This window comes from Argentina anserina, chromosome 2 (genome assembly GCF_933775445.1).
Source record: "Argentina anserina chromosome 2, drPotAnse1.1, whole genome shotgun sequence".
NCBI lineage: Eukaryota > Viridiplantae > Streptophyta > Magnoliopsida > Rosales > Rosaceae > Argentina > Argentina anserina.
Window position 1 is genome coordinate 19,508,330 of NC_065873.1, and position 25,917 is coordinate 19,534,246.

The 25,917-nt window shown below is 38.9% G+C and overlaps 2 protein-coding genes and 1 long non-coding RNA gene across 4 annotated transcripts; 1 reads left to right on the top strand and 2 right to left on the bottom strand.

Moving 5' to 3' along the window:
• Nucleotides 1–259: 259 nt before the first annotated feature.
• Nucleotides 260–1,174, top strand: LOC126784123 (uncharacterized). Its single transcript, XM_050509611.1, has one exon. It carries the CDS (start codon nucleotides 260–262, stop codon nucleotides 1,172–1,174), a length of 915 nt encoding a protein of 304 aa, XP_050365568.1.
• A 13,400-nt stretch (nucleotides 1,175–14,574) lies between these two features.
• On the bottom strand, nucleotides 14,575–16,608 carry LOC126785192 (uncharacterized). The gene is made up of 2 exons (XR_007671031.1): nucleotides 16,161–16,608; nucleotides 14,575–15,670 (listed from the first exon to the last, which is right to left on the bottom strand). It is a non-coding gene; the product is annotated as an uncharacterized LOC126785192 (long non-coding RNA).
• Nucleotides 16,609–23,449: 6,841 nt separating this feature from the next.
• LOC126785169 (transcription factor bHLH3) lies at nucleotides 23,450–25,704 on the bottom strand. 2 transcript variants are annotated; one of them, XM_050510780.1, is made up of 2 exons: nucleotides 25,437–25,704; nucleotides 23,450–25,175 (listed from the first exon to the last, which is right to left on the bottom strand). In XM_050510780.1, the coding sequence occupies exon 2, from the start codon at nucleotides 25,109–25,111 to the stop codon at nucleotides 23,600–23,602; it is 1,512 nt and encodes a 503-aa protein (XP_050366737.1). In that variant the 5' UTR covers nucleotides 25,112–25,175; nucleotides 25,437–25,704; the 3' UTR covers nucleotides 23,450–23,599. The 2 variants fall into 2 exon arrangements, with proteins under 2 accessions (XP_050366737.1, XP_050366738.1); XM_050510781.1 differs by having other exon boundaries at nucleotides 23,450–25,178.
• Nucleotides 25,705–25,917: the final 213 nt, after the last annotated feature.

A 25,917-nucleotide genomic window follows, 5' to 3' on the forward strand; every position in this document is an offset into this window, starting at 1 on the left:
TATATTTTAGTGTGTGGGAATATCTGATAGGGGTCTAGCCTCTGTAGTACCACTAAAATGAGTCCTGCCTCTCACTTATTTCTCGATCTAGCTATCCAGTCTTCTGAAACAAAGGAAGCGTTCGGGTCTAGACGACCATACTTAGGCCGAACTTCCACTTTTATTCACCACTTAGAATCACTTGTGTGATCAATATAATTCCTAATACATTTTCCAACTATATGTATTCATACATTTAAATCTATGTCTTCTACAGAAAATGTCAATTGATAAATCATGGATGCAATTGAAATTATCAGATCCAAAATACTTCAATGGAGTAGCAAGTTTCATGGAATTTGCTATTAGTCATGCTCTAGACTCAGATGGAAAAGTAAGGTGTCCTTGTAGAGATGATAAAAACACAGATAGATTTGTTCCAACAACAGTACAACGACATCTTCTGTACAGAGGTTTTATGGAGGACTATATAGTATGGGACAAACATGGGGAGAAGGAAGATAGTGATAGCAGTGTAGCAGGTGATAGCGAGAACTACAATGACGGTGATATTTCTGCGGGTTTTGATCAGTGTGATGATGTGCAAGACCTTATAGAAGAGTGTATCCAACAAGATCCCAACAGAGATGCACAAAAGTTCTATAAACTGTTGGATGAGTCGGAGGTGCCGTTATATCCCGGGTGCGAAAAATATTCCAACTTATCCTTCACTATTAACTTGATGCACATTAAGAGTACTGGAAACATGAGTAACAAAGCATTTGACCAGCTATTGAAGTTGTTGAAAGAAGCATTCCCAATGTGTGACAAACTACCAACTTCAAACTATAGAGCGAAGAAGATTGTTGAAGAGCTCGGACTTCATTATGAGAGGATTGACGCATGCAAAAATGATTGTGTAATATATTACGGGGATCTTGTAGATGCAAAATCATGTCCTACGTGCAAACTTTCAAGGTGGAAGACACCAAGCACCACCACAAAGAAAAAGGGGGAAAAGTCGAAAAAGATTCCGTGGAAAGTTTTGCGTTATTTTCCTATCACATCAAGGCTTCAACGACTATTTATGTCATCTAAGACAGCTCCAGATATGAGGTGGCATTTCGAGGATCGTGTGAAAGATGGTGTTTTACGGCATCCATCAGATGCAGAGGCTTGGAAATCATTTGATTAAATTCATCCATCATTCGGGGACGAGCCCCGGAACGTTAGGCTTGGCTTGGCAACCGACAGATTCAACCCTTTTAGAAATTTGAGTTTAAGTCATAGTACTTGGCCAGTTTTGCTATTTGCGTACAACCTTCCTCCATGGATGTGCATGAAAGAGCCATACACCTTCTTGTCCTTACTCATTCCAGGACCGACAAGTCCTGGTCAAGATATTGATGTTTACCTGGAGCCCTTGATCGGTGAGTAAAAAGAATTATGGGACCATGGAAAAGAGACGTACGACATTTCTACAAAGCAAAACTTTCAGATGAGAGTTGCAGTCATGTGGACAATTAATGATTTTCCTGCATACGGTTATATGTCGGGTTGGAATACTTCCGGAAAATTGGCATGTCCAAGTTGTGCGTCAGAGACTCCGCATCGTAGATTGAGACATGGCTCAAAACAGTGTTATATGAGACACTGTCGGTTTTTAGCAGTGGGTCATCCATGGCGTACAAAAAAAAACTTTTTGATAACACAAGGGAGCATAAATGCGCACCAAAGAGACGATCTGGTCAGGAAATTGTGGACGAATTTCAGGGTTTGAAGACGGGAAAATTCGGAAAGAAGGAAAAAAAACATATAATCCCTGAATTTGGAAAGACTCACAATTGGAAAAAAGTAAGCATATTTTACAGACTGCCTTATTGGAAAACAAACATGTTGCGCAATATCTATGATGTGATGCATATCGAAACAAATATTTTCAAGGCAGTGATGGGCACAATGATGAACATTGAAGGAAAAACAAAAGATTCTTTAAATGCTCGACTTGATCTCAAAGCTATGGGCATAAGGAAAAAGGATTGGCCTAGAGAGGAGGATGGGAAGCTAGTTAATGATCCAGCACCTTATGCATTGTCACCCGATGATATCAAAGTTATATGTGAATGGTTATTAAAGTTAAAAGTTCATGATGGCTATTGTTCAAATGTGTCTCGTTGGGTGAATGGTAAAAACCGCAGTATTTCTGGAATGAAAAGCCATGATTGCCACATTTTCATGGAGAGACTACTTCCGCTTGTGGTGCGAGAATTGCTACCCAAAAAACCTTGTGAAGCACTGATTGAATTGTCTTACTTCTTTAGAGAGTTGTGTGCTAAAGTACTGAGTGTCCCTGATTTGGAACTTCTTGGAGATCAAATTGCCATAACTTTATGCAAGTTGGAAATGATATTCCCTCCTGCATTTTTTGACATCATGGTTCATTTGTCAATTCACTTGGCGTGGGAAGCAAAAGTGGCCGGTCATGTACAATATAGATGGATGTTTCCAGTTGAAAGGTGGTTGGATTTAAATCTTCTATTAATAAAGCCAGAATTGAAGTTAAAAAAGTCAAATGGTTAAATTTTTAAGTTGCCTAATTTCCCCAGAGTTTATTAATCACCACTATGTGATGGTATATTCTCATAGGGGATAAAAGTGTAACTTGACAAATAATAAACCCAAAAATGAAGTTTTTTTTACGGTTGCTGACTTGCTCACCCACAATCTCCATAATTGAAGAGAATTGTCATACCATGATCTCAATACTTTTGACAAGTATTAGGCTAGTATATGTAACTTATATTACATCGATGGTTACTTAATTATCTAATATAATCTTTACTTTCTTGATAAATAGGTACTTGCATAAGTTAAATACTTATGTTCGTAACAAGGCTCGTCCAGAAGGTTCTATTGCAGAAGGATATTTGGCAGACGAGTGTGTCACATTTTGTTCTAGATATTTACGTCAAGTTGAGACAAAATTTAACCGAGTAGAGAGGAACTATGATGGAGGACAACCGTTGCAAGGCAAGTCTATGATATCTATCTTCTCGTTACCGGGTAAAACTGTTGGCAAGGGAGTTTTGAAAGTAATGACTAAAGATCTTCACCATGCTGTAGCCCATTATGTCCTAACAAATTGTGACGAGTGTTTGCCTTATATTGAGTAAGGAATTTTATATATCATGAGTAATTAATTTTCTAATAGTATATGACAATAATTAATATTGAAGTTGTTTTCGTACAGTGAACATAAGAACATTCTTCGTGCACAACATGGTGATGATCGGGTGGATGATTTACACAAACAATATTTTGTGAGCTGGTTTTCTAAAAAGGTATAAACCATTTATATTTTAGAAAAATATAAATAATTATATATAATTTTTTATGTATCTTTATTTTCCACATGTAGATCGACCAATTGTATGCATATGGAGTTGTGGGTGCTCAAATGCGTTCTTTGGCCGACGGACCTCTAAAGCATGCTGTCTACTATAGCAGTTATAATATACATGGATTTAGGTTTCATTCCCTACAACGTGATGTTACTATGCACACACAAAACAGTGGAGTTATGGTCAAAGGAGAGAACCACATTGATTGTGTGTCTTGGTATGTAACTCTTACAGATATTGTTGAGCTATGGTATACAGACCAGAATAAAGTTGTGTTGTTTCAGTGTGATTGGTTTGACACAGCTACTAAAGGTAAAGGTTATAAGGAAGATTGTTACGGCATACGAAGTGTTAACAATAAGGGTAAGTTGAATACCCAGGAGCCATTTGTGTTAGCATCTCAAGCAACCCAAGTTTATTATATTGAATGCATAAAGAATAATACTTGGAGTGTTGTGATGGAGACTAAACCCCGAAACGTCTTTGAAATGCCAACTGACGATGAGGAACCGTACCAACAAGAAGAATCTCAGACAAGCCACACATATGCAAACCGTAACGAGGAAGAAAATGATGATTAGTGAGGTATTGTGCTTTAAGTCTTTATTGATGATTTATATATATGTGTTTCGTGTGTGTATTTTTAACATGTAAGTCAATGAAATAATGAACTATTTTGTGTGCAGTATTGATCATTCGAGTTGAAGTAGGCAAACCTAGTAGCAGCTGATAGGATAACAAAAGGTTGATCGATCTATGTTTTGCATTCTAATGTGGGTGCATTATCGGTCTATGTATTTTTTTAAATAAAAGGAACCGGGCGTGTGGTTGAGCCTTAAAGCTAGGCTGGGTTCTAAACCCTTAAAAGAATCGTGTGGACACAAATTTGAGTTGTATTTTTATTATTTTGCATTTCTTGGAACTAGTTTTGGTCTAACCTCATTTGCTTATGTATTTTATTCTTTAATTTTTTAAAATAAAATTTTGAATAAGGGCGGTGACTTTGCCCTTTTTTCACCTCTTAAATGGAAAACATTTTCTATATTACATCAACTTTTTGACATCGGCTATACGTCAATGATAATGCACTCGTATTATTTATATTATTTGAGCCCCGACATTCTATGGAAGATAGAGAACTACCAAGAATACAATGTTTAATTTTCGACTGTATTAGTATAATTGGAATTAAGTTCTATATTTTCCGATGACTTAACCATGAAACTAATTCTGATCAGAAATGACTTCATATTTCCAACAACTTCCCAACGAAATAGTAACTTGTCAGAAATAACAAGTTTGTTTCCAACGGAAACATACCTCGTTAGAAGTCTGTTGGAAATGATGTATGTCTAATATACTATTTCCGACAAAATTTCGACGACCATGTTTATTTTGTTGGAAATAGTGTTATTTCCGAAAAAATATTGATGTTGTTAGAAAATGCCCGTTGGAAAAAGCATATGTGTTGTAGTGTAAACAAGTGAACGATTTACTTTCTGTATTGTGGAAATTACACTCACGAAAATAAGATGAGTAAATCTCACTATAACGAGTTTACCTCTTGGCGGTGATTCATAATTACGTTTTATTTTAAAAGATCCAACTATGATATGTATTTAATATAGTGGGTTGTGTATGTGTACAAATGGTAAAAGTTGATATATATATATATGGGTTGATATACTATATACTGACATATTCTTATTTCCAAAGGAATTTATTTATAGCATTGATATTTATTGTATTGTACGTAGTTTTAACTTGAGTTATGTTAAAACGTTTTTCTGCCTTCGGACGTGTTGGCATATCGGAACCTAGCCTTGGCCGGGTGACAGTTACGATTCAGTTAGAGTTCTAGTCTGTCTACCGTTGTACTGCATGAGGGGTAACAGATGGGTTACCTGTTTATGAGTACCCATATTTTTGGGATATTGGGTAACAGATGGGTTCCCTAATGTCTGACGGCGTACTGCATGAGGTGTAACAGATGAGTACATGGGTCTCATGAGTACCCGTATTATAAATGTATTTGGGTAAACAGATGGGTTGCCCAATTTCTCATGAGCACTTATATTTTCAGATATTATTGGACATCCAGATGGGCCGTCATGTGACTGATGAGTACATTTATAATTAAATGTTTTCAGTATTTTTCTCTTGTATTACTATGCGTGTTATACTGTTGTTTACTCATATGAGCTGCAAAGCTTACTGGGTTTGTGTTTATAATCCCGGTGCACCTATTCGATAGTGTAGGGTATAGTTTCGCAGGTGTGGATTAGCAGAATTGCAGGACTACTCTGAAGATTTCAAAGTTTCTTTATTTCTATTTTGTGGTGAGGATTGAAAGGATTTTACATTCCCATTTGATATAATGCTTGAATTATAAATTGGTTTTGTAATAATCAAATCGACTGAGATGTACTATGAACTTAGTTATAATACGTTGTGACCATAAGATGATTTCGATGTGTTGAGATTGTTTTAGAGTTTTTCATGGCTTCAATTTTTGAGTTTAACACTCTAAATTTCGGAATCGTAACATAGAGGACTATAGAATCACCTAAAAATTCTCCTTAGAAGCTTAATCTTAATGATATTCAAAGCTTTTCTGGTTTAAACTGACCAACAAAAGACTGAGAATAGTTTTTTTAGTTGGGAGAAGAGAGAGATCCTTTGTCTAATTGCTATTTAACCCGGTGTCTTGGCCTATTGATTTAAATGAGTTGTGGGCTACTGGGCCTAGCCGCTTGGCTTAATGTCAAACTCTAACAACAAAATTACAAGAATATTATCAAGGTTGCAAACCCCAAGTAAGCTGAAATGTATACATGTAGTTTTTTTTTTCCTTCAAATTTTGGGTGGGACTTGAGTCCCAGTCTTGATAGCTGTAGCTCCGACCCTGCAAAGAAGAAACACCAAGGACGTGAAACATGTTATGCACTCCTGTAGTCCTCCCCCTTGGAGAAAACAAAATTGCAGCAGATTCCCTCAAAGCTAATACTAGAAGAAATGATTAAACCGAGCCATGTCAAAGATGACACCCTCAAATCTGATCTTGTTCCTTTTTGACATATACACCATAAGGCATTGCAAAAACCGAGACTCCATAACACTCTCATACTAGAGGCCATGTAGTCAATTATATCATGAGAGATAAGGTGCAAAGGTGTAATAACCCTAAATTTTTCAAAACAATATTTGATTTAATTTGAATTCTATAAGTTATGAAATTCAGTTTAAACGAATATGATTGTTTGCAACCTTACGGAACGGAAACGGAAACATTCTCGGAACGTTTATTAAGAAAAACATTACGTTTCCGAACGAAATTATCGACTTTTATTCCGTCACTCGGTTGCGAAAACTTTCTTCACGAAAGTTGTAGAGCTCGTCGATACGAGTTCGTGAGCATGTGACGCGTTCTAATCGGACGATGTACGTAAAAGTTATTAACGTCGAAAGTTAGTTTCCGATTTGGAAACTAGTATAAATAGGATAATTGTGTGTTTAGGGTTTCCATATCAGGAAACCACTCTCTCCCTCTCTTCCCTCCGCCTCCCTCATCTCTCTCCCCCTCGCGACATTTCCCCCCCCCCCCCCGACTCTCTCCTTCCAAGCCGACGATCTCCCTCCACCCGCCTCCGTGCTTGACACCGCCTGTGTCACTGAGACCGCGCGACCACGACGCAGCGACCGGTGGTAGCGGCGACGCACCCCGAGCGGGGATCGAGAGGCACCGACGGAGCTTGACCTCGGGTTCGTCGATTTCGACGTGGCCGGCATCGCAAGAGCTCGGCGCCACCACCACGACCTCGCCCTCTTCCTCCACGACACGAATCAACCCACGGGAGACTCACCTCGAGCAGCGACGCCAGCGAGCATCTTCCCTCGAACCCGAGCCCACACGGCGACTTTTGGAGATCCTCCGAGGGAATCCGACGGTCCAAAACATCGATAAAGGTAACGAATAGCTTCGTGTAATTGTTGTGATGGTTGTTGATGATTTTTGGAGTGTTTTGTTTGGATTTGTGGAGATCGGTGGATCGATGAACACCGCCGCCTTAGGCGGCGCGTGTGGGTGTATGGAAGGAGTGGGAGGTGGCGCGAGGCCGTAGGAAGATAGAGGAGAAGGAAAGGAAGAGATTGGGCACGGCGGTAGCGTGCTACGCGCCGGTTTTGGGCTCGGCGCATGTGCCCCACGCGCTGCCACAGTGAGTAGCGCGTGAGCGCCACGCGCGGCCTGCCGGAGATGGCGCGTGCACCCCACGCGCCGCCACGTGCGGCGACGGTGTGAACAGTGATTCCAAAAGGGTATTTAGGTAATTTACTTACGTACGGTAAATGTAAATTTAATTTTACGTACGGTAAATGTAATTAAATTTTACGTACGGTAAATGTAATTAAATTTTACGTACGGTAAATGTAAATATAAATTACTTTCAGTAATTGTAAAAAGTAATTTGTAAAAGGTAATTTAGTAAATTTTATTTACTGAGATTGTATTTACATTTAAATAGTATGTATACGTACAGAAATACGTAAACATTATGTATACGTACGGAAACAGTATGTATACGTACAGAAATACGTAAATAGTATGTATACGTACAGAAAATGTAAAAAGTATTATACGTACAGAAATACGTATTATTTTGTGTATTTGTACAGTAATACATGAACAGTACTGTGAATAGTGACATTGAATAGTAACCGTGAATAGTAACTGTGAACAGTAAATTCGTAAAACCGAAAATTGCTGAACAGTAACCGATTATTACTGTTTCTGCATTTAAAGGTTTACGAAACGTTTCTAAATTCTTTTCTTATCTTTTCAAGGTGATCTATAAAGCGAGGAAAAGAATTATCTTCGGAAATTGTGGGATTGCGCTCGACTCGATAAGGTGAGTAAAATCTCACATATTTACGAATGTACCCTTGCGGTGATTCTAAGTTATTTGCAAGAGTTTTTAATATTGAAATACGACATGTATACAATATAATGGATACTATATACATTGTATAAATGGTAATAAGTACATATATATATATAATTTGCTATATTATATACTGTTATGAATTCATCTGAATTAGGTCAATTCGATAACAAGCATGTGAGTTTAATATGGAGATTGTTAAACGTTTTGTCTTCGGACGTGTTTATAAGTTATGACATGTATAAGATATAATGGATTATATATATATCGTATAAATGGTAAATAAATACATATATGTATAGTTTGCTATATAATATATTGTTATGATTTTATTGTGATGATGTCATTTTGATGACAAGATATATCGAGCATGTGATTTTGATTCGTACAATATGATGTGAGATTATTGTACATGACTTTAACATTGAGATTGTTAAAATGTGATTTGTCTTCGGACCTGATGTTTGGTACAATATGATGTGAGATTATTGTACGTGTTTGGCAAGTCGAAACCTAGCCTTTAGCCGGGCGAAAGTTACGATACAGTTAGAGCTCTAGTCTGTCTGCCTTAGTACTGCATGTGAGGTAACGGGTGGTTATCTGCTCATGAGTACTCAGATTGTTTTGGATGTTGGGTAGCGGGTGGCTATCTAATATCGGCGGTGTATTACGAGAGGGGTAACAGATGTGTACCAGCGTTCTTGGTACCCGTATTATAAATGCATTTGGGTAACCAGAAGGGTTATTTAATTTTCTCATGAGCGTTTCATTTCATATTCCTTTGGGACAACCAGATGGGCTATCCATTGACTCATGAGGCATTTATATTTGTTGATTGTGATTTTTAGTATATATTGATATGCGAATTATATTTTGATTTTACTCATACGAGCTATAAGCTTACCGGGTTTGTGTTTACAATCCCGGTGCACCAATCCAATGGTGTAGGGGATAATTCCGCAGGTGTTGATTAGTGGAGTTGAGAGACGACTCCGGAGACCCGAAGTTGTTCGTATCCAGCTTGTGGTGAGGTTTCTTGCGTGGAATTTTGTGGGAAAATTGGTGTGGTTTGATTTGTGAGTTTTGTGAGAGTTGTGAGGATTATTACATTTCCATTTTATGTAATGTTAAATTATAAATTTGGGTTGTAATAATTGGTTTTCTGAGTTGTATTGAGAATTCAGTGATGATCCGCTGTGCACTTAAATGATTTCGATTTCATTAAAATTGTTTTGTGTTTAACGACTTTAAAATTTTGAGTTTTTAAGCTCGAAATTTGAGGGTCGTTACAAAAGGGGATGTACCTGGCAGAATATGCACATGAAAAAAAGAGGTGATATAGCGTTAATTAAAACGTCTATAATAAACTCAGTAAAAGATCATCGTTATTATACAATAAGCAGGGATCGTTCTTTCTAGTGAATTGAAAAGAACTCTAAACTTTTAGTGTTAACAAATAATGAGGGGTTTGAGATTGATTATTAACTACTAAAATAAAACCTAAATTACTGTTTGCATAATCGACTTCTCTTTAACCAAATTTACCATTACACCACATAATTACAAGTTCGAACCTATCATGCATTCTAATTCGACCAATTACATACTTTTTAGACACCAATACAATTAGAACCTTAGGAGGTCATCTAATCATGCAAGATTTCAATTAACATTTAGATTGACTTAGGGTCTAATCTAAATTTGCATGCAATCGAATTCAATAACACTTAGAGTAGAAATCAAACAAGATTACATTTAAGCACCAAATATTTGTTGGAGATATGTTTCATGTGTGGCGTCACCCACCATGGTTTCACATGCAAATTTCTAGAATTTTTACCACTTTTAATCAACACAAACCGAACCTACTTAAGGCATGATTCGATTTGTGTCAATATGGTTGATGAATCTAGCACTCAAACATAATCTTAGGGACTGCATCCAAGCACTAAATTCATATGCACATATCTGAAAATTATCTAAAAGTATGAGAAATATGATTAGAATACAACAATAGAAATACAAACTCAATAATTATAGGAAACCATCAATTCGGCAAAAATCCAAAAATCCAATAAAACAATCTGAAAATTTTGATTTTAAATACAAAACAATAATCTCACATAAACATCATACTATAATCTTCATAGACAAAGTATTGTAGAAAATCAAAAATGAACAAACCCATGAAAAAGAGTTGCGAGAATCACACGTTGTAGGAACCTTGGAGGTGTGTCTTCAATGGTGATTTCGGTGGAGATGGAATTGGTATATGGGGGAGAACGGTTTGCTATTTTGGTAAAGGGTGTTTGAAGTAGTATTTTGGTAGAGTTTTGGCTCTTGAATGCAAATGAGAAGTGATATTATTTGAGAGGTGAAGCCATGTATATATAGAGGAAAGAGGGAAGGTTTGAACTTGCCTCTTTCTTCCTATAATAATGTCATGTTTTATCTCTCTAAATCATGCCATGTTTTATTCCCTAAATCATGCCATGTTTTATTCATTTAATGATCATCTTCTATTTAATTGTTGCATGACTTGTTGATGATATGACTCTATGTGCATGGCTTCTCCTTATTTTCCTCTAGTATTATCTCTTAAATCCAATCTGAAAATAAGAAAATAAAATCATAAGTAAGAGATAATTAGTTTCGAAACCTAACAAGGATTCCTAGTGCAAGAATGACTCAAAATATCGCTAATGCGACCAAAATGTAGAAAGATGAAGACTCCTAATCCAACTAGGTTTCCTAGTCCTACAAGGATTCCTACTCAAACAAGAAATTTAGACCAATTATGCGTTTTTAACTCATGTAAGCACAAAAATGCATCTAATACCGTCAAAACTCTTACTACGACTCAATGACTCAATATTACAACAATAAAGGCTAAGCAAAGTACAAATTGAGGTAAAAACATGTTAAGAACGTCGCACAAAGTGCTCCTATCAGGACGCAAGCCAAACCCAAAAGGCCTTAATTAAGTGGCCGTCAAAGAAACGATGGCAGAGAGTCGCTTCCTGCATGCCACATAATGAGCACTTAGAAAAAAGAACAAGCCTCTTCTTTGAATAAGATCATATGTCAGGATTCTTCCATGAATAATTTTCCAAGATACTAGATTGTTACGCGGCTAAATTGCTTTATTCAACATTAACTTACTCCAATTGACTTACGCGATTATGTTATCAATTCATTGAATTGCAATAATGTTATACTATTCTTCAAATAATGCTATGTTATCACTTCATTGTTGCAATTAATCTAGCCACACAATATAAATACATGAATTTTTTTTTCCAATCAGGTTGTTTTTTCATCATATATAATACATGAACAATATGATCGAATATGTGATTTATTTATTTATTTATTTTGATCAAAGAGGAATTCATTTAATAAAGAAGAACTACAATGAGTTTGGGACAATAATCTAACAAAGAGGGATTAGTCCACTAGATTTTAGTGGTGAAATCTGTGATGACAGACTGTAGCAACCAAGGAGGTGCCGACTGAAAACAGAAAAAAGGAGAAGCATACACTAATGCCGATCTAGCCAACCTGTGAGCTACTTGGTTAGCTGAGCGGTGAACAAAATGAAAACTACGAACTTGAAAAAAGGAAGCAAAAAAACATGCATCATCAAGAATATGACCTTCACTGTTAAGATCATGCAAATGTTGATGAATTGAAGAAATAATGTTGAGGGCATCTCCATCCACCACCAAATGATGAAAACCAATATGAAGAGCCAAAGTCAAACCATGAACCAATGTCAAAGTTTCAACTGCTCTCGGGGTGAAATTACCAGGAACAGGAGAAGCTAAAGCAGCCAGAAGGTTTCCACTAAAATCTCTAAAGATTACTCCAAGCCCTACTAAAGATGACTTAGAATCAAGAGCTCCATCAAAGTTGAGTTTAGCAAACCCACAAGGAGGTGGAGACCAAGAAGGATTAAAAGGAGCATGCTTAGGTAGAGCACTGGGGAGCCGCTTAGAGGAAAGAAAATCTGATTCAAAATCAACAGAAACTTTGACCAAATCAATCAGATTTAGAATGTGTTCTCCATGACGATGTAGATTTCGATTACGTCATAACCACTAGGAAATATATGCAAACTTATGGAAATCATCACCAATTGAAACTGAGATAGCATGAGAAAATAGGGAGGAAAAGGAAAGCTCTGACCATACTATAAGAACTTGAGAATAGGGAGATAGCTTCCAAGACTTCCTAGCAAACTTGCAATTCCAAAGGGAATGGATGACAGACCCAGAGGGATCTCCACAACGCCAACAAGAGGGGTCAACTACAATTTTACGAGACACCAAAGACTGTGCAACTGGAAGAAAACCATGAAGAGCTCGCCACAAGAAAAGTTTATTTTTTTGTGGGATGTGAAGATTCCACAATTGAGTCCAAATGTTATGAGTAGAATGAGATGAAGAGCCGTGACCGGTATTTGATGATTGATCAACAAGTTGCCGAAAGATCCAATACCCTAATTTGACTGTGTAATCCTCGTTAGAGGTGTAATGCCAAATTAGCTTGTCAACATTAGAATTTTTGCCTAGCGGTACGCTGAGAATATATTGAGCTTCTTGATGCTGAAAATGCTGATGAATAAGAGGAGCATTCCATACTCCAGAAGGAGTAATCAAATAATCCACAATTTTACCATGTTGCATTGGAAGCTGCGAGTATGGACGAAAAGTAGAGGGACACGGAAGCCAACGGTCAATAGCAATGTTCACATAACTACCATTGCCTATCCGCCACCTCGTACCTAATTCCAATAACTTACGACCCCAAAGAAAGCCTCTCCAAATAGCAAAAGGAGAATTTCCCAACACCGAAGTAAGAAAAGTAGAGTGAGGAAAATATTTAGCTCGTAACAGATCACTGACCAGAGAGCGAGAGCCCCAAAATATACGCCAAACAGATTTGGCCAATAAAGCCTAATTAAACGAACAAAGATCTCAAAGGCCTAAACCTCTATTTTTATGAAGACAAAGTCGATCCCAAGAACACCAGTGAAGACCACGCTTACCATCCCCTTTGCTGCACCAATACATACTGATTTTGGATTGGATTTTTTTACAAATACCAATTGGCAATTTGAACACACTCATTGAATAAGTAGAAATTGATTGAGCAACCGCTTGGATTAAAACAAGTTTACCTACTTTAGAGAGGAACTTCCCCTGCCAACCTTGTAAATGAATATCCAATCGAGAAACTATGTTGCGAAAAACTTCCGATTTATTTCGGCCAATTTGGGTTGGTAAGCCAAGATACTTTTCATGGAAGTCTACCACTGGAACATTGAGATAAGAATGCAACTGAGAATGGAGATGAGAATCCACATTCGGACCAAAAGAGTACTGATTTAGAGTAGTTCACTTTCTGTCCGGCTACTTTTTCATAAAATAGAAGGCAAGTTTTGAGATGAAGCGCATGTTGCGGAGATGCATGAAAAAAATGCAGATTGTCATCAGCAAATAGAAGGTGGGAAATGGATGGAGCATAATATGTAACTTGAATACCATGAAGATAACCAGATGAAGTAGCATAATGAAGCAAGCATGTCAATCCTTCTGTAACAAATAGGAAAAGATAATGTGACAAAGGGTCACCCTGCCGAATTCCTCTTGAGGGATAAAAACAACCTTCCGCATGACCTTCCCAAAGAATAGAAAATGAAACAGAAGAGACACAACACATGATTAGATCAATCCACGGTTCTGCAAAACCCATTCGAAGCATCACAAGATGAAGAAAGGACAATTCCACACGATCATATGCTTTAGAAATGTCTAACTTTAAGACCATCTTTGGAATATGATTAGTATTCTGCAAACGAACCGAATGAATAGTTTCAAAAGCAGCAATGATATTATCCTGAATGTTGCGTCCGGGCACAAACGCACTTTGTGTTTCTGAAATGATATTAGGAAGGAAAGGTCGCAACCTGTTGGCAATAGCTTTTGAGATCAACTTGTATACAGTTGTACAAAGACTAATCGGCCGATATTCAGAAGCAGAACTGGGATGAGCTCACTTTGGCAGAAGAGATATCAATGTATGGTTGAAACTTCCCAAATCTTGGCCATGATTGAGAACCTGTAAGTAGAAATGACTGACATCGTCTCCTATAATATGCCAATAATGTTTGAAGAAAAGAGGCGACATACCATCATGGCCAGGAGATTTGTTTGGACTCATATACTTCAGAGCTTGTTCAATATCAATCCGAGTAAATGGCTTAAGTAAAGAAGCATTTCATGCAGCCGTTACCTTACAAGGAATGAAGGACAAAACCACAGGCATATTTGTACAACCCTCGGAAGAGTATAGCTGAGAGAAGTAGGAAAGGAAGACAGAATGAATGTCAGATGTAGATTCGCACCAATGACCTTGAGCATCATGAATTCCGCGAACTTTATTCAGAGCTCCACGGCTTTTAGCACAAGCATGAAAGTATTTTGTATTTTGGTCACCATCTCGTAGCCAACCAATTATAGATTTTTGTTTCCACATGGATTCTTCAAAACGTCCATTTTTTTGAATCTGAGCTTTGATAGACTTTCTTTGTTGCATTGCAGATGGAGAAGAGGCATCAATGGGAAACTTCTGCAGGTTTGAATGAAGTGAAGCCAATTTATGTGGAATGTGTCCAATAGAATTGTGATTCCAATTTTGGAGAGCAGTAGCACAATGATGAAGTTTTTGATCCAAGGATAAATTGTTAGAGGAAGACCAAGCATCAGAAATAATATCCACACATGCTGATTCTTGAGTCCAGAACTGCTCAAAGAGAAATTTTCATTTAAACTTCAGTTTCGGTCGCAATTCATGTCCAAAAAGATCAAAGAACAAAGCAAGATGGTCACTGGCTCCTAAGTCATGATGAATAAGATGAGCTTTGGGGAAAAGTGTGTCTGCCTGATCATTAAAAAATCCCATATCCAATCTTTCAGCTATGGAGCCATTACTCCAAGTGTAAATTGGACCAGAGAAATGTGATTGCCGCAGAGCACAATCGTCAATAGCTTGTTGAAAAAGCTCCATTTGTCTCGGCGGCCGAGGACAGCCACCAGATTTTTCAGAAGCATCTAAAATCTCGTTGAAATCACCGAAAATGAACCAAGGATAATTGCCTGCCAAACTAGATAATTGACGAATAGCCTCCCAAGAGGGATGTTTATTTGATGTAGTAGGATGACCATAGAAACCAGTAATTCAGAATGTTGTGCCTTTGATTGTATCCAGAGCATCAATAAAACCGAGACAAGCACCAAAAATACGGACATGAATATCATTTTTCCAACAAAGAGCCAAACCACCTCCCTGAGTATGTAAACGACCAATTACAACTAAGAACAAACCGAAGTCAAGTCCAAACAGCTAAAGCAACACACTTATTTACAAACTGAAACATGAACCAACCACGCATAAACAACTGAAGTAACCACAAACTAATCAAGTTCCCAACTAAAACAAACCACCACTTGAATTAAGAAACAAACCAGAGACCAACCATCTGCCAAAAACATATCATACTCATCACCAGTGGTATATTCCAGTAATGAAGACAAGGTTTGATCAACATGAGTTTTGAGGAACTGATGGCCAGTTCCCACAACCAACAACAGTAACCATAGTTTCAGTGATATCAAACAAACTTGGGACCACCTGAGAGTCCAGAAAGTATTGGAGATGCAGTGGTAACCCTTGAGTAATCAAAATTCAACACAAAAGTGGGAGATTGAGTAATACCAATCGGCGAAGATATAGGGATTACCGGCTGAGATGAAACAACAGAAGTGGGTTCACTTACCGGACCAAGAGGAGATATCGCAGTTACAGCAGTCATGCGTGGCCTCCCACGGCGACCACGACCACGTGCAGTGTGAGCAGATGGCGGTCGGCCCCGACGACCTCTTGGTACCGAAACACCTCCTCGCGGCATCACAGGTTCTAAATAGGGAGGAATGGTCGAAGCTTTCTACTTTTTTGCCCTCAATTTCGATTCCTCAAGGATCTCCAAAATTTTCCTCTTCAAATTCAAATTTTCAAAGTCTTGAACAAGCTTGGGGAAGGAACCCAGAAGAGGCCAAGTACTTGATGGCTGTTGGGGAGATGGAGTTGCTGATGAAGAAGCATCATCCATAAACTGCGATCCATCATAAGATTGGAGCTGAGATTGGCCGATGGGAGGAGACGGAAGGGGATAAGGTTGGGGAGGAAAGACACTCGAATAGTGGGTAGGTGATGGAGTGTTGTCCCCGTAAGACATATCTGGGCTATTTGTGAGAAGAGATGGATCCAAAAGTACTTCTTGATAAGCCAAGGCTACTTGGAGGATGCGTGGGTCATTAAAAGCATAGAGGGAATGGAGGCAGAGTTTTGGGCTGGGCCGAAGGGCCTGCTTCATCAAGTGCCTGACTTTGAACGGTCTAATCCAGTTTCACATCGACCGTCGTGTAAAGTAAGCTCTAGAGCCAATTGTAGGTCTGCAGCCTCAGAAGGATGTGAACGCGGCATTGCTGACGCCGGATGAGGCAGCTCGTCAGAGATCTTTTCTTTCCCCCTCAGAGAGAGAGGAATATTTATGTGGGCCCCAATTGAAAACGTGGAGATTGTTGAAAGGCTACTCACCACCGCTAACCCAGAACTTGTCGGACTCCCGCGAAAATCCACAGAAACCCTAGGAGGAAACAGTGACTGGATCTCTTAGGAATACGGACTGACGAACCAGAGTCGATGGGATTCAACGCGGAGCTTGAACAATGCCGAACATAGTGAGTGGAGTAGGTTCAGGAAGGACAGTAGGAGATATACGACTTGGTCGTTGTGCAGACATATCCTCCATGCTCTTCAAACGAGTTTCACGGGGAACCAAAGACAGATGAAGGGAAACTTGAGTATGGGGAGGAGAAATTGGAGCCATGCCACGGTCAATCCACCTGAATGGATGTTCCCCTCTCGGAGCTGGAGGCTCCAAATTGGATCGAAGTCCTCTGGATGGAAGAAAGGGACGTCGGGGAGAGAACGCCCGCATAGACAGCCCTATTTTATCTGCGTTTGGATGAGGATGAAAGATGCATTGAGAATTTATATGCATCCGGTAATCTTTCATATCGAACCGAAGCCCAATCTTCTTCAGTTGGGGAGCGGTTACAGGTGAAACCTGGGAGAAAAGGTAGTAGTGAATCGATCTCAACTCGCATCCGGATAAAGTCTGAAGAAGAATCCGGATCCTCTGGTTCTTCGAGCTCTAAAATCCGACCCACTTGTCCACCGATGAACTCGGCGTTCTCCGTCGTCATAAGATTTGGAGGTAGATCGTGAATCTGAACCCAAAAGTTAACAAATTGGAGAGGAATATCGTCCAGGCGGCTGTGAGCTTGCCATGGATGAACCGCAAAGGTGCACTGGTCAACCGTCCAAGGGCCGTGTTCTAAGATGTGGTCTGCTGCCGCCGCCGATGGAGCTATAATGGTGAAGATGGTGCCTCCGCGAATCGGATCAATCCGAAAGCTTCCCAGCTCTCTCCAATGACCAGTTAGAGCTCGAACCACTGACCCTGCATTATGCGGTTTGAGAGCAAGTACAAAGCCCACCAGTCTTGTTCCTGCATCCGGCACCGGAGCTGGGTTGAGTCGGAGAAAAAGGCCTCCATCTTCTCGATAGTGAGCAGAAGGAGGTGGATTATTATTGTTGTGATTCATAGCGCAGTAGGGAGATCGTAAGAACTTGGATTATGGGCAGAACTTTAGTGACAACAGTGGTTTTAGTAAGAGATGTATATGCATGGGAAGAATAAAATATGAAAACTCAGTGGCTAGTACTGTGGTCAACTGGTAGCCTGAGAGAAGGAGGATGAAGACATAACTGGAGAGGACATGTGGAAGAGGGAATTACACAGGCATGACAAGTAAAACTAACCAGGAGCTATGGGGGAAAGACACCGAGGAATCACGGCAGAGGATTTACTTCCCACGGAAGAAAATCACACCGCTTAAAAACCAAAGGGTGGGAATATGGACTGGGATAAACGAACTGACAAACCTCAAACAAGAAGCAGACACCTGGGAGAGGAAACACCAGAAACAGGGGAGTTACAATCCAACAGGGGCCATGCGTATGATCCAAGTAGGGAATGAGGAGATTAAGATGGTCAGAGTGTAGATAGGGATTCGAGGTAGAACTGGGTTGAACGAATGGGCAAAATGGTTAAGGTTTGATAAATTTGTGATTTATTTGAGCAGCATACTTTTGATAAATTTGTGTATTGTTGTGGGCGCATTATGCACATGGGATTAACTAGGACTCATGCAATCAACAACGTATGTTGTTAAGTGGATCATAAAATGCATGGCACGGAAATTTTATATAGCGAAGCTGCGAAGGATTGCTTTATCCTTTTGGAAGTGCTAATTAATGGATCCGGTTTTGAAATCCAAGACTAGTATTGGAACGCAACTACTGAATTTTGAACAGGCTTCAGTCCACCGTCCTCTGAATGACGCTAGTCGATCATGTTGACCCAATATATATATATATATATATATATAGCCCTTCTTGGCTGCGGAGTTTCGCACCAAGATTTTGGTGCGGATTTCCATATTTTTATCACTTTTTGATCAAATTTTCTCATCTCCACCGTCTAGTATCTAGATAATATTTTGTAGATCATCTCTGCAAAATTTCAGCCAATTTGATAATCGTTAAGGCCCTCCAAATTACGTTTTTCTGTTAAAAATATGAACGGTAACGGTTCGACAGAATTCGGTCCGTCCATTTGTTATTCGATTTTGAGGGCCTTAAAGATTACCAAATTGGCTTAAATTTTGCAGAGATGATCTACACAATATTATCTAGATACTAGACGGTGAAGATGAGAAAATTCGATCAAAAAGTGGTAAAAAGATGGAAATCCGCACCAAAATCATTGGTGCGGACCTCCGCATTTGAGAAAATCTGTATATATATATATATATATATATAAATGGCTTCTAAATTCACTAGAAAGAGTTTTTTTTTCCGACAAGGAAATCACTAGCTAGAAAATAGTTGATCTACGAAATAAAGCTATGATTGTATGAATGTATAATTGTATTCTTTTGTCATATAAATCTTACAAGTGATGCATGCATGTACGTTATACATAACATGATCATCCTAAAAGAAACAATGAATTTTTCTCTACGTACTTGGTCTAAATTGTAAACCAATCCGGCGTTCATACACAACTTTTACAGCTGATGATGAAAAAAACGACCTAAACTTGCTGATGAAACCATTTTGTAGAAGTAACCGGGATCTTCAGGGAACGTTAATTAGTGCCTGGGTTACCGTCAACTGGGGGCACTGTCCCCTTCTGCAATCTTTGTCGGATTATTAAAGGAATGTAGATGCCCTTGTTAGAAACATAGTGCAGTCCTTTGTTGGTAGTAGTCTCAGAATGTCCTCCCCTCTGCACCAATTCTTTCATAATCGACGGAATATGGGGAGGATAGATAGTACCCTTTTGCAGAACGTCTGTGTTTAAGACCCTGCAAGCCTCATTCGAGTCCATGTTGATGAAAGCCACCACCACTGCAGCCACCACGACCATTCTCATGAAGAGCATCATTTCGTCTACTATATATTGGGGGAAAAACACGATCAGTTTGGGTAAGAAACTCAGTTTGCGTATTCTGCTTTGGTTTTGTACGTGCTTCTGTGCAGTTCTGTATATGTAAGAATATAAGAAAAGATTGAAGGAATGAGATGAATGAATAAGAGGAGGAGGGTAGTGTTTTTATAGGCATCAAAATGGACCAAGTTTGCATATATTATACGACGACTGACCATGGCTTGAAATTTTCAAATCTTTGTGTAGCTACTCGCTGTATTGACTATTGACGATTTTTTTAACAGGGTCAAATTGATTGGGTCACTGGTGACTCCGCAATAAATTAAACTAAGGATTATTTCAACTGTATCTTGAGCTTGAAGATCACGTTCTAGTGTTCTACTACGCCGTTGGCATTCATTTGTTTCACTTTCACATCCATCATCTAGTTTCTTTTTCCTCAAGTCTCTTGCTCGCATAGAATTATTATGCATGGCACTTTCATTAGTTCATTCCCGGTTTCTTCTACCTCAAGTCTAGAGCTTGCATAAGATTTTCGAATATTAATATGTGGACCACTTTGGGGGATATATATATCACTTAAAAAATCAAGTTATGTAACATACATAAATCAAGATATATAATTAATTCTTGTCGAAAAAAAAAGATATATAATTAATTATATGCTGCGAGTAGAAAAGGTGAAAATATATATATATAGATGATCAATGAGATACAGATTAAGACTGACTTACTCTATATATATTATACATCTTGACCGCTGGGTAGCTTAAGACTGAGTTTTAGGGTTCTGGACTTCTGGTGGCCAAAAGCGTGTAGGAGGCTCGATCTTGAACGTTGAATGTTTTGAAGTGTTTGGTGAATGCCAACCTTTAATACGACATGAGCAATACTACTTTGAAAGGGAAAACATACAAATCATGAATTACACGTATAATATGGTACGTTGATGACTGAAATCTGAAGTTTCGATCAATTGACTTGACATATTGACTAATGATCAGGACCGTTTTTTTTTATGACTTGATTTCTCCATCTAATGATTCTGATCTGTTGCACGTGAGGGGACGTGTTGGAGATGAGAGATCTCACATCTAAGAAGTGACAAAGAAAATAAAGCTTATAACTGGGTGGATAATAACCAATTGTACCGAGGCTTTTTGTGATTAAAACCCAACACCTGTGAGGTGGTTAAGTTGGGACAATATCGGTACAGTTGGTCCACGGGCCACGCTTGTCGCTGTTTAACATGGTATCAGAGCGGGTCCCTCTCCAGTCGCGCCTCCAATCTTTCGTGGGCCCGAGTTGGGTGCCACTTTGTCATGTCATCGGAGGATTTCTGATTGGATTGCCACTAAGTGTCGTTGGTTACTAGACCTTAGTTTCTTTCATCCCAGTATGTGGGATGTTAATCTGTCACGTGCAGACCTAAAAATTAGGTTGCACGTGAGGGGGCGTGTTGGAGAGGAGAGATCTCACATCTAAGAAGTGACAAAGAAAATAAAGCTTATAAGTGGGTGGATAATAACCAATTGTACCGAGGCTTTTTGTGATTAAAACCCAACACCTGTGAGGTGGTTAAGTTGGGACAATATCGGTACAGTTGGTCCACGGGACACGCTTGTCGCTATTTAATATGATCAACATGCAGCCATTACAGTAATTGCTTAAACGATTGCGTACGAGCATACGATCGAATGTTTCATATACTTAATGTGGCTTGTTAGAAAAAGATTAAGGCTACTCAAATTTTCACTTACTTGGATTTCTGCGGAACAAAATTCATTAGGCTATCAATCTATCATTGTTACTACTGGACATTGTTTACTTTTTTAACGTGAGATCATGCTTCCCCATTTCTTTTGAAGAAATATATGATTAGAACAAAATTAGCTCAGTGGGAGAGGACAATTAATGTGGGGTTAAGTCTTAATCCGAATGTGAATGGTGCACCACTCTGTGAATCAAGTATGAATCAGCTCTGATTTTTGATGCTTTAGGTGATCAATGTTCTTTGAGCTAGAATTTTTCGATTGCAAATTTTGGTTTTGGAGAAGAAAAATTAAGTATTTCATTTGAGAAAACGCAGTACTTTATTCTTCAATCTATTCTACCTGCACCTCATCAGTCCCCGAGATGCACATTTGAACCCTGAAGTCCACATTTTTACTGGAACAAGCTAAGGCCACAACAGCTTACCGTCCGTTATCCTCTTCCAAATTTAGTTTTGCCGCAATCATCATGTTTACTTCATTCAAGGTTTTGTCTGTGTTACGAAATCAATTTCTCACGTTTTGCAAGACGGGAGGGAAGTGAGTAAGAGAGTTGCATATACTAGCTTGCAAGATGTAATCTCATCACATAAAGGGTGAAATAAATTAATGGTTTCCAATTCCATTAAGAATAAATAAATATATTGTCATTTCTGTTACAAGGTTTGCTCCAATGATTAACCTTATTTGGCATATTGCATGGTTTAGCAGAAGCTTAAAATAGTAAAAATACAAGCAAAAAATTCACTAGCTACTGAGACGTTACAGTTGAAGTTAGTTGCAGTTGTTGGTCTCATAACTATTTTAACGTTGCTAAAAAAACTATTTTAGCATTTAGAACCGGGTGGACTTCGACCGGGGATGTTGGAGCAGGGATTGCCGCCTCCGACTGGAGTTGAACCTTTGAGGGACTCGAACACAAGTCGCAGAGCATTGTTCTTTGCCCATTCCTCTGCTTTCAATTGCCTCATTTCTCCAAGTTGCACACATGAAAACAACACCATACAAATTAAAAGAACTGAAAACAAGCCTCTCTTCATAGACGACCTCATCTTGTTACGGGGATGAAAAGAATGGAAATGTGGAATCAGTGTATGTTTTTGTTGCAGGTTTTTCTAACAGTCTTTGTTTGCTCTTTCCCCTTTTATCAGTTTTGAATGTAGAGAAATGGAGGAAATGGATGAGTGAGTTTGGTGGAAAGGAAGAGCTACTTATATAGGGCTCTCTGCAATTTAAATTGGATATGTCTTTGACTTGTTGCGCCGAGCTTCCCTTCTCTTCTGTTTTTTTGGCATTGACTGAGTTGTAGTTTGAAGTTTGAACCAAGAGTTTGGAACGAATCAAAAACACGCTAGCAAACTTGGGTGCCAAACAGTGTTCTTACATTGGTTCAGTCCACACAGAAGAATGGAACCGTTAAAAGTAAAACATATACAAATGCTCGTTGATTGTGACCAACTCGGAGGAACACCAGAATACGATACAAATTGTCAAATTCAATTAATATTCTATGCATAAAACAGGTTCTAATTTGATAAACTATTTCACTTTTTCTTAGTTGATGAATGAACTCCTTGACTTTTTAAGACAATAACAAGAAGACTACTAACTCTAAGCCATGTTTAATATTATTCAGTCCATTTTTCTTTCCCATGGCCAAGGCATTCCGAAAATAAAACCTAGTTATACGATAGAATGGCAAGGAAGAAAGACGACGACACTCAAAGATTGCGGCCAAAAATATTTACAGAATTTGCAATTCAATTTAACATTTTAATATGAATGCTTTAGCATATTGTATGAAACAACTTAATTGAATATCATTAGAGCCATAAACACACTAACCAGTTAGTAAACACAGTTTTACATGGTTGATCTTGAAAGAGAGGCCACCAGCTTCTCCTTTAACTGCTCAGCATCACCACCTTGGGTCCGAATGGAGAATGTATGAATAACCGTGTCTTCCTCTGTGATGGACACATTAGTATCTTGAGCTACAATGTTATGTTCGCTAAGTGTTCGGATGACATCAGAAACAGGGTGAGAATCCAGTGGGCAGTTCATCCTCACAACAGCATCCTCTTGCCTATCCTGGAAATCAATCTCTGGAATTGCGAACCACATTTGGCTACTGCTTCCCATCTGCTTCTCGGTTTCCATGAGCCTGATCTTTGACTGAAGATCGTTGATATAGGTGATGGCATCACCTAGAAGAGATGCTTTATCCATCTTCGATATGTTAGGAACCACAGCCCTAAGTGCGTAGAACCGCTGGTTAAGCTTCTCACGCCTCTGCCGCTCTGCTTCCACATGATTTAATGGTTCTTCTCTTCCATTGGCAGGCTTTCTCCCTCTCTTTCTAGGTTTCCTTTCATCAATTTGTGCAGACGACTCGTCTTTAGGCAGTTCTGAACTTGAAACACCGGCTGTAGAACTGAAGTTCCCAGACATAATTTGGCTCAAGTGTGGAAACAGTTTAACTTCACCATCCTCAGTTTGACATCCATTTGAAGTGCCTATTGCTTGGAAGTCAAGAGACTCTGATGGAAATGAAGAGTCAGTTTCTACCTTCGGGCAAAAGCCAATATTAATTGGTTGCGATTTTGGACCACCGAGACTAAGCTCATGTCCGAAAATCTTTGGATATACCTTTGCCTGAACAGAGCTAGGTACCCCAAACACACTTCTGATCATATCCACAATATTTTGTTCTTCCGGAATCGGTTTGACAGAACCCAGCTCCACAACTCCTGATTTCATAGGCACAAACAAAACTGTTTGAAACCCTGCCACTGTGGCTAAAATTGATCTTGACTGGTAATGATGTAAGCAACTAGCGACATTAGAAACCCAAATTGATTTCCCAGACTTGTATGACTCCCCAGGGCCATATGGCAAATCAAGTTGAAATTTAAAGTACATTGAAGTCAGGTAAAACATTTCCACATCGGACAATCTATCCAACTTCCTCGCATAGTTATCCTCACTCGAACCACCAAAACAAGAGTGGAGCTTCCCAAGCACCCACTTCCTCACCTCCTCATTCTTCTTCTGCACTCCCTCCAAGTTACCATCCTTACTAGAACTATCCTCAATTCCACCACCCATTGTGTCTCTGCAACGTCCATCACCCCAAATCAAGGCTGCTCCACCAGATTTCAATCCTACAACCTGCCAGAAGACGGCGTAGTTCCAATTGGACCCTTGGACAAGCTGTGACAGCCCCTGCTGCACCCCCAATTGTCCCGGAGGCCTAGCCAAGTCGGACAACAAGTTTTCCGAAGCCAATGAGCTCAACAACTGGCAAGCTTCGGTGCCTATCACTGACTCCACTATAACCTTTTCTTCTTCATTCACCCAAAGCTTCTCACCCATCTTAATTTCTCCCAATCCACACCAAATTTCTCAATATCCTAAAACTGCAACACTAATACCTATCCTGCTAGCATTTGAACAACAAACACAACTCAAAATCAAAATTTACTCAGTGCATGAATTCACAATATATCTATTAAACTACAATCTCTAAGTCAGAAATTCCACATATCTCAGACATTCAGCTCTATAGAAAAAGCGGATATTTCACAAGATTACTCACACAAATTCTACCAAAAAACTTGATATAAACCTCAAAAGAATCTCTTACAATCAGATATACAAAACCGAAACTCAAAAAAAGAAATCAGAAATTTAGGCTTACCCAGTTAGCAGACCATTGAGGATCGGCATTTGACAAACAAAACTCCCACTTTGCAGCTCAGAGCTTAAAGCTTTCGGTAGCACGAATTGGATTAGAAACTCAGAAATTGATGATATACGAATAAAAGCTTGGATCTAATTATTACCTAGTGAAATTGATAAGAACCCGAGGCTAAACTAAAGCTTCTATATTGATCCTTGGATTCTACCAAACATTAAGAAGTGTAGAAGAAGAACTAGACACCAGACTGATGTGGCTTCTGTTTCTGTCTTTTTGGCTAGATCTGAATGTTGGGAGTAGGGTGGCATTCGGTTTAAACGGTTCGGTTTTGGGGTCAAACCGTAAATTAAACTGAAATTGAACTTTGATTCGGTTCGATTCGGTTCACTGTTCGGTTTTTCAATATGGCAAACTGAAAACCGAACCGAACGGTTCGGTTCGGTTCGGTTTTTTCGGTTTTCTTTTTTTTTGAAATTTTTTA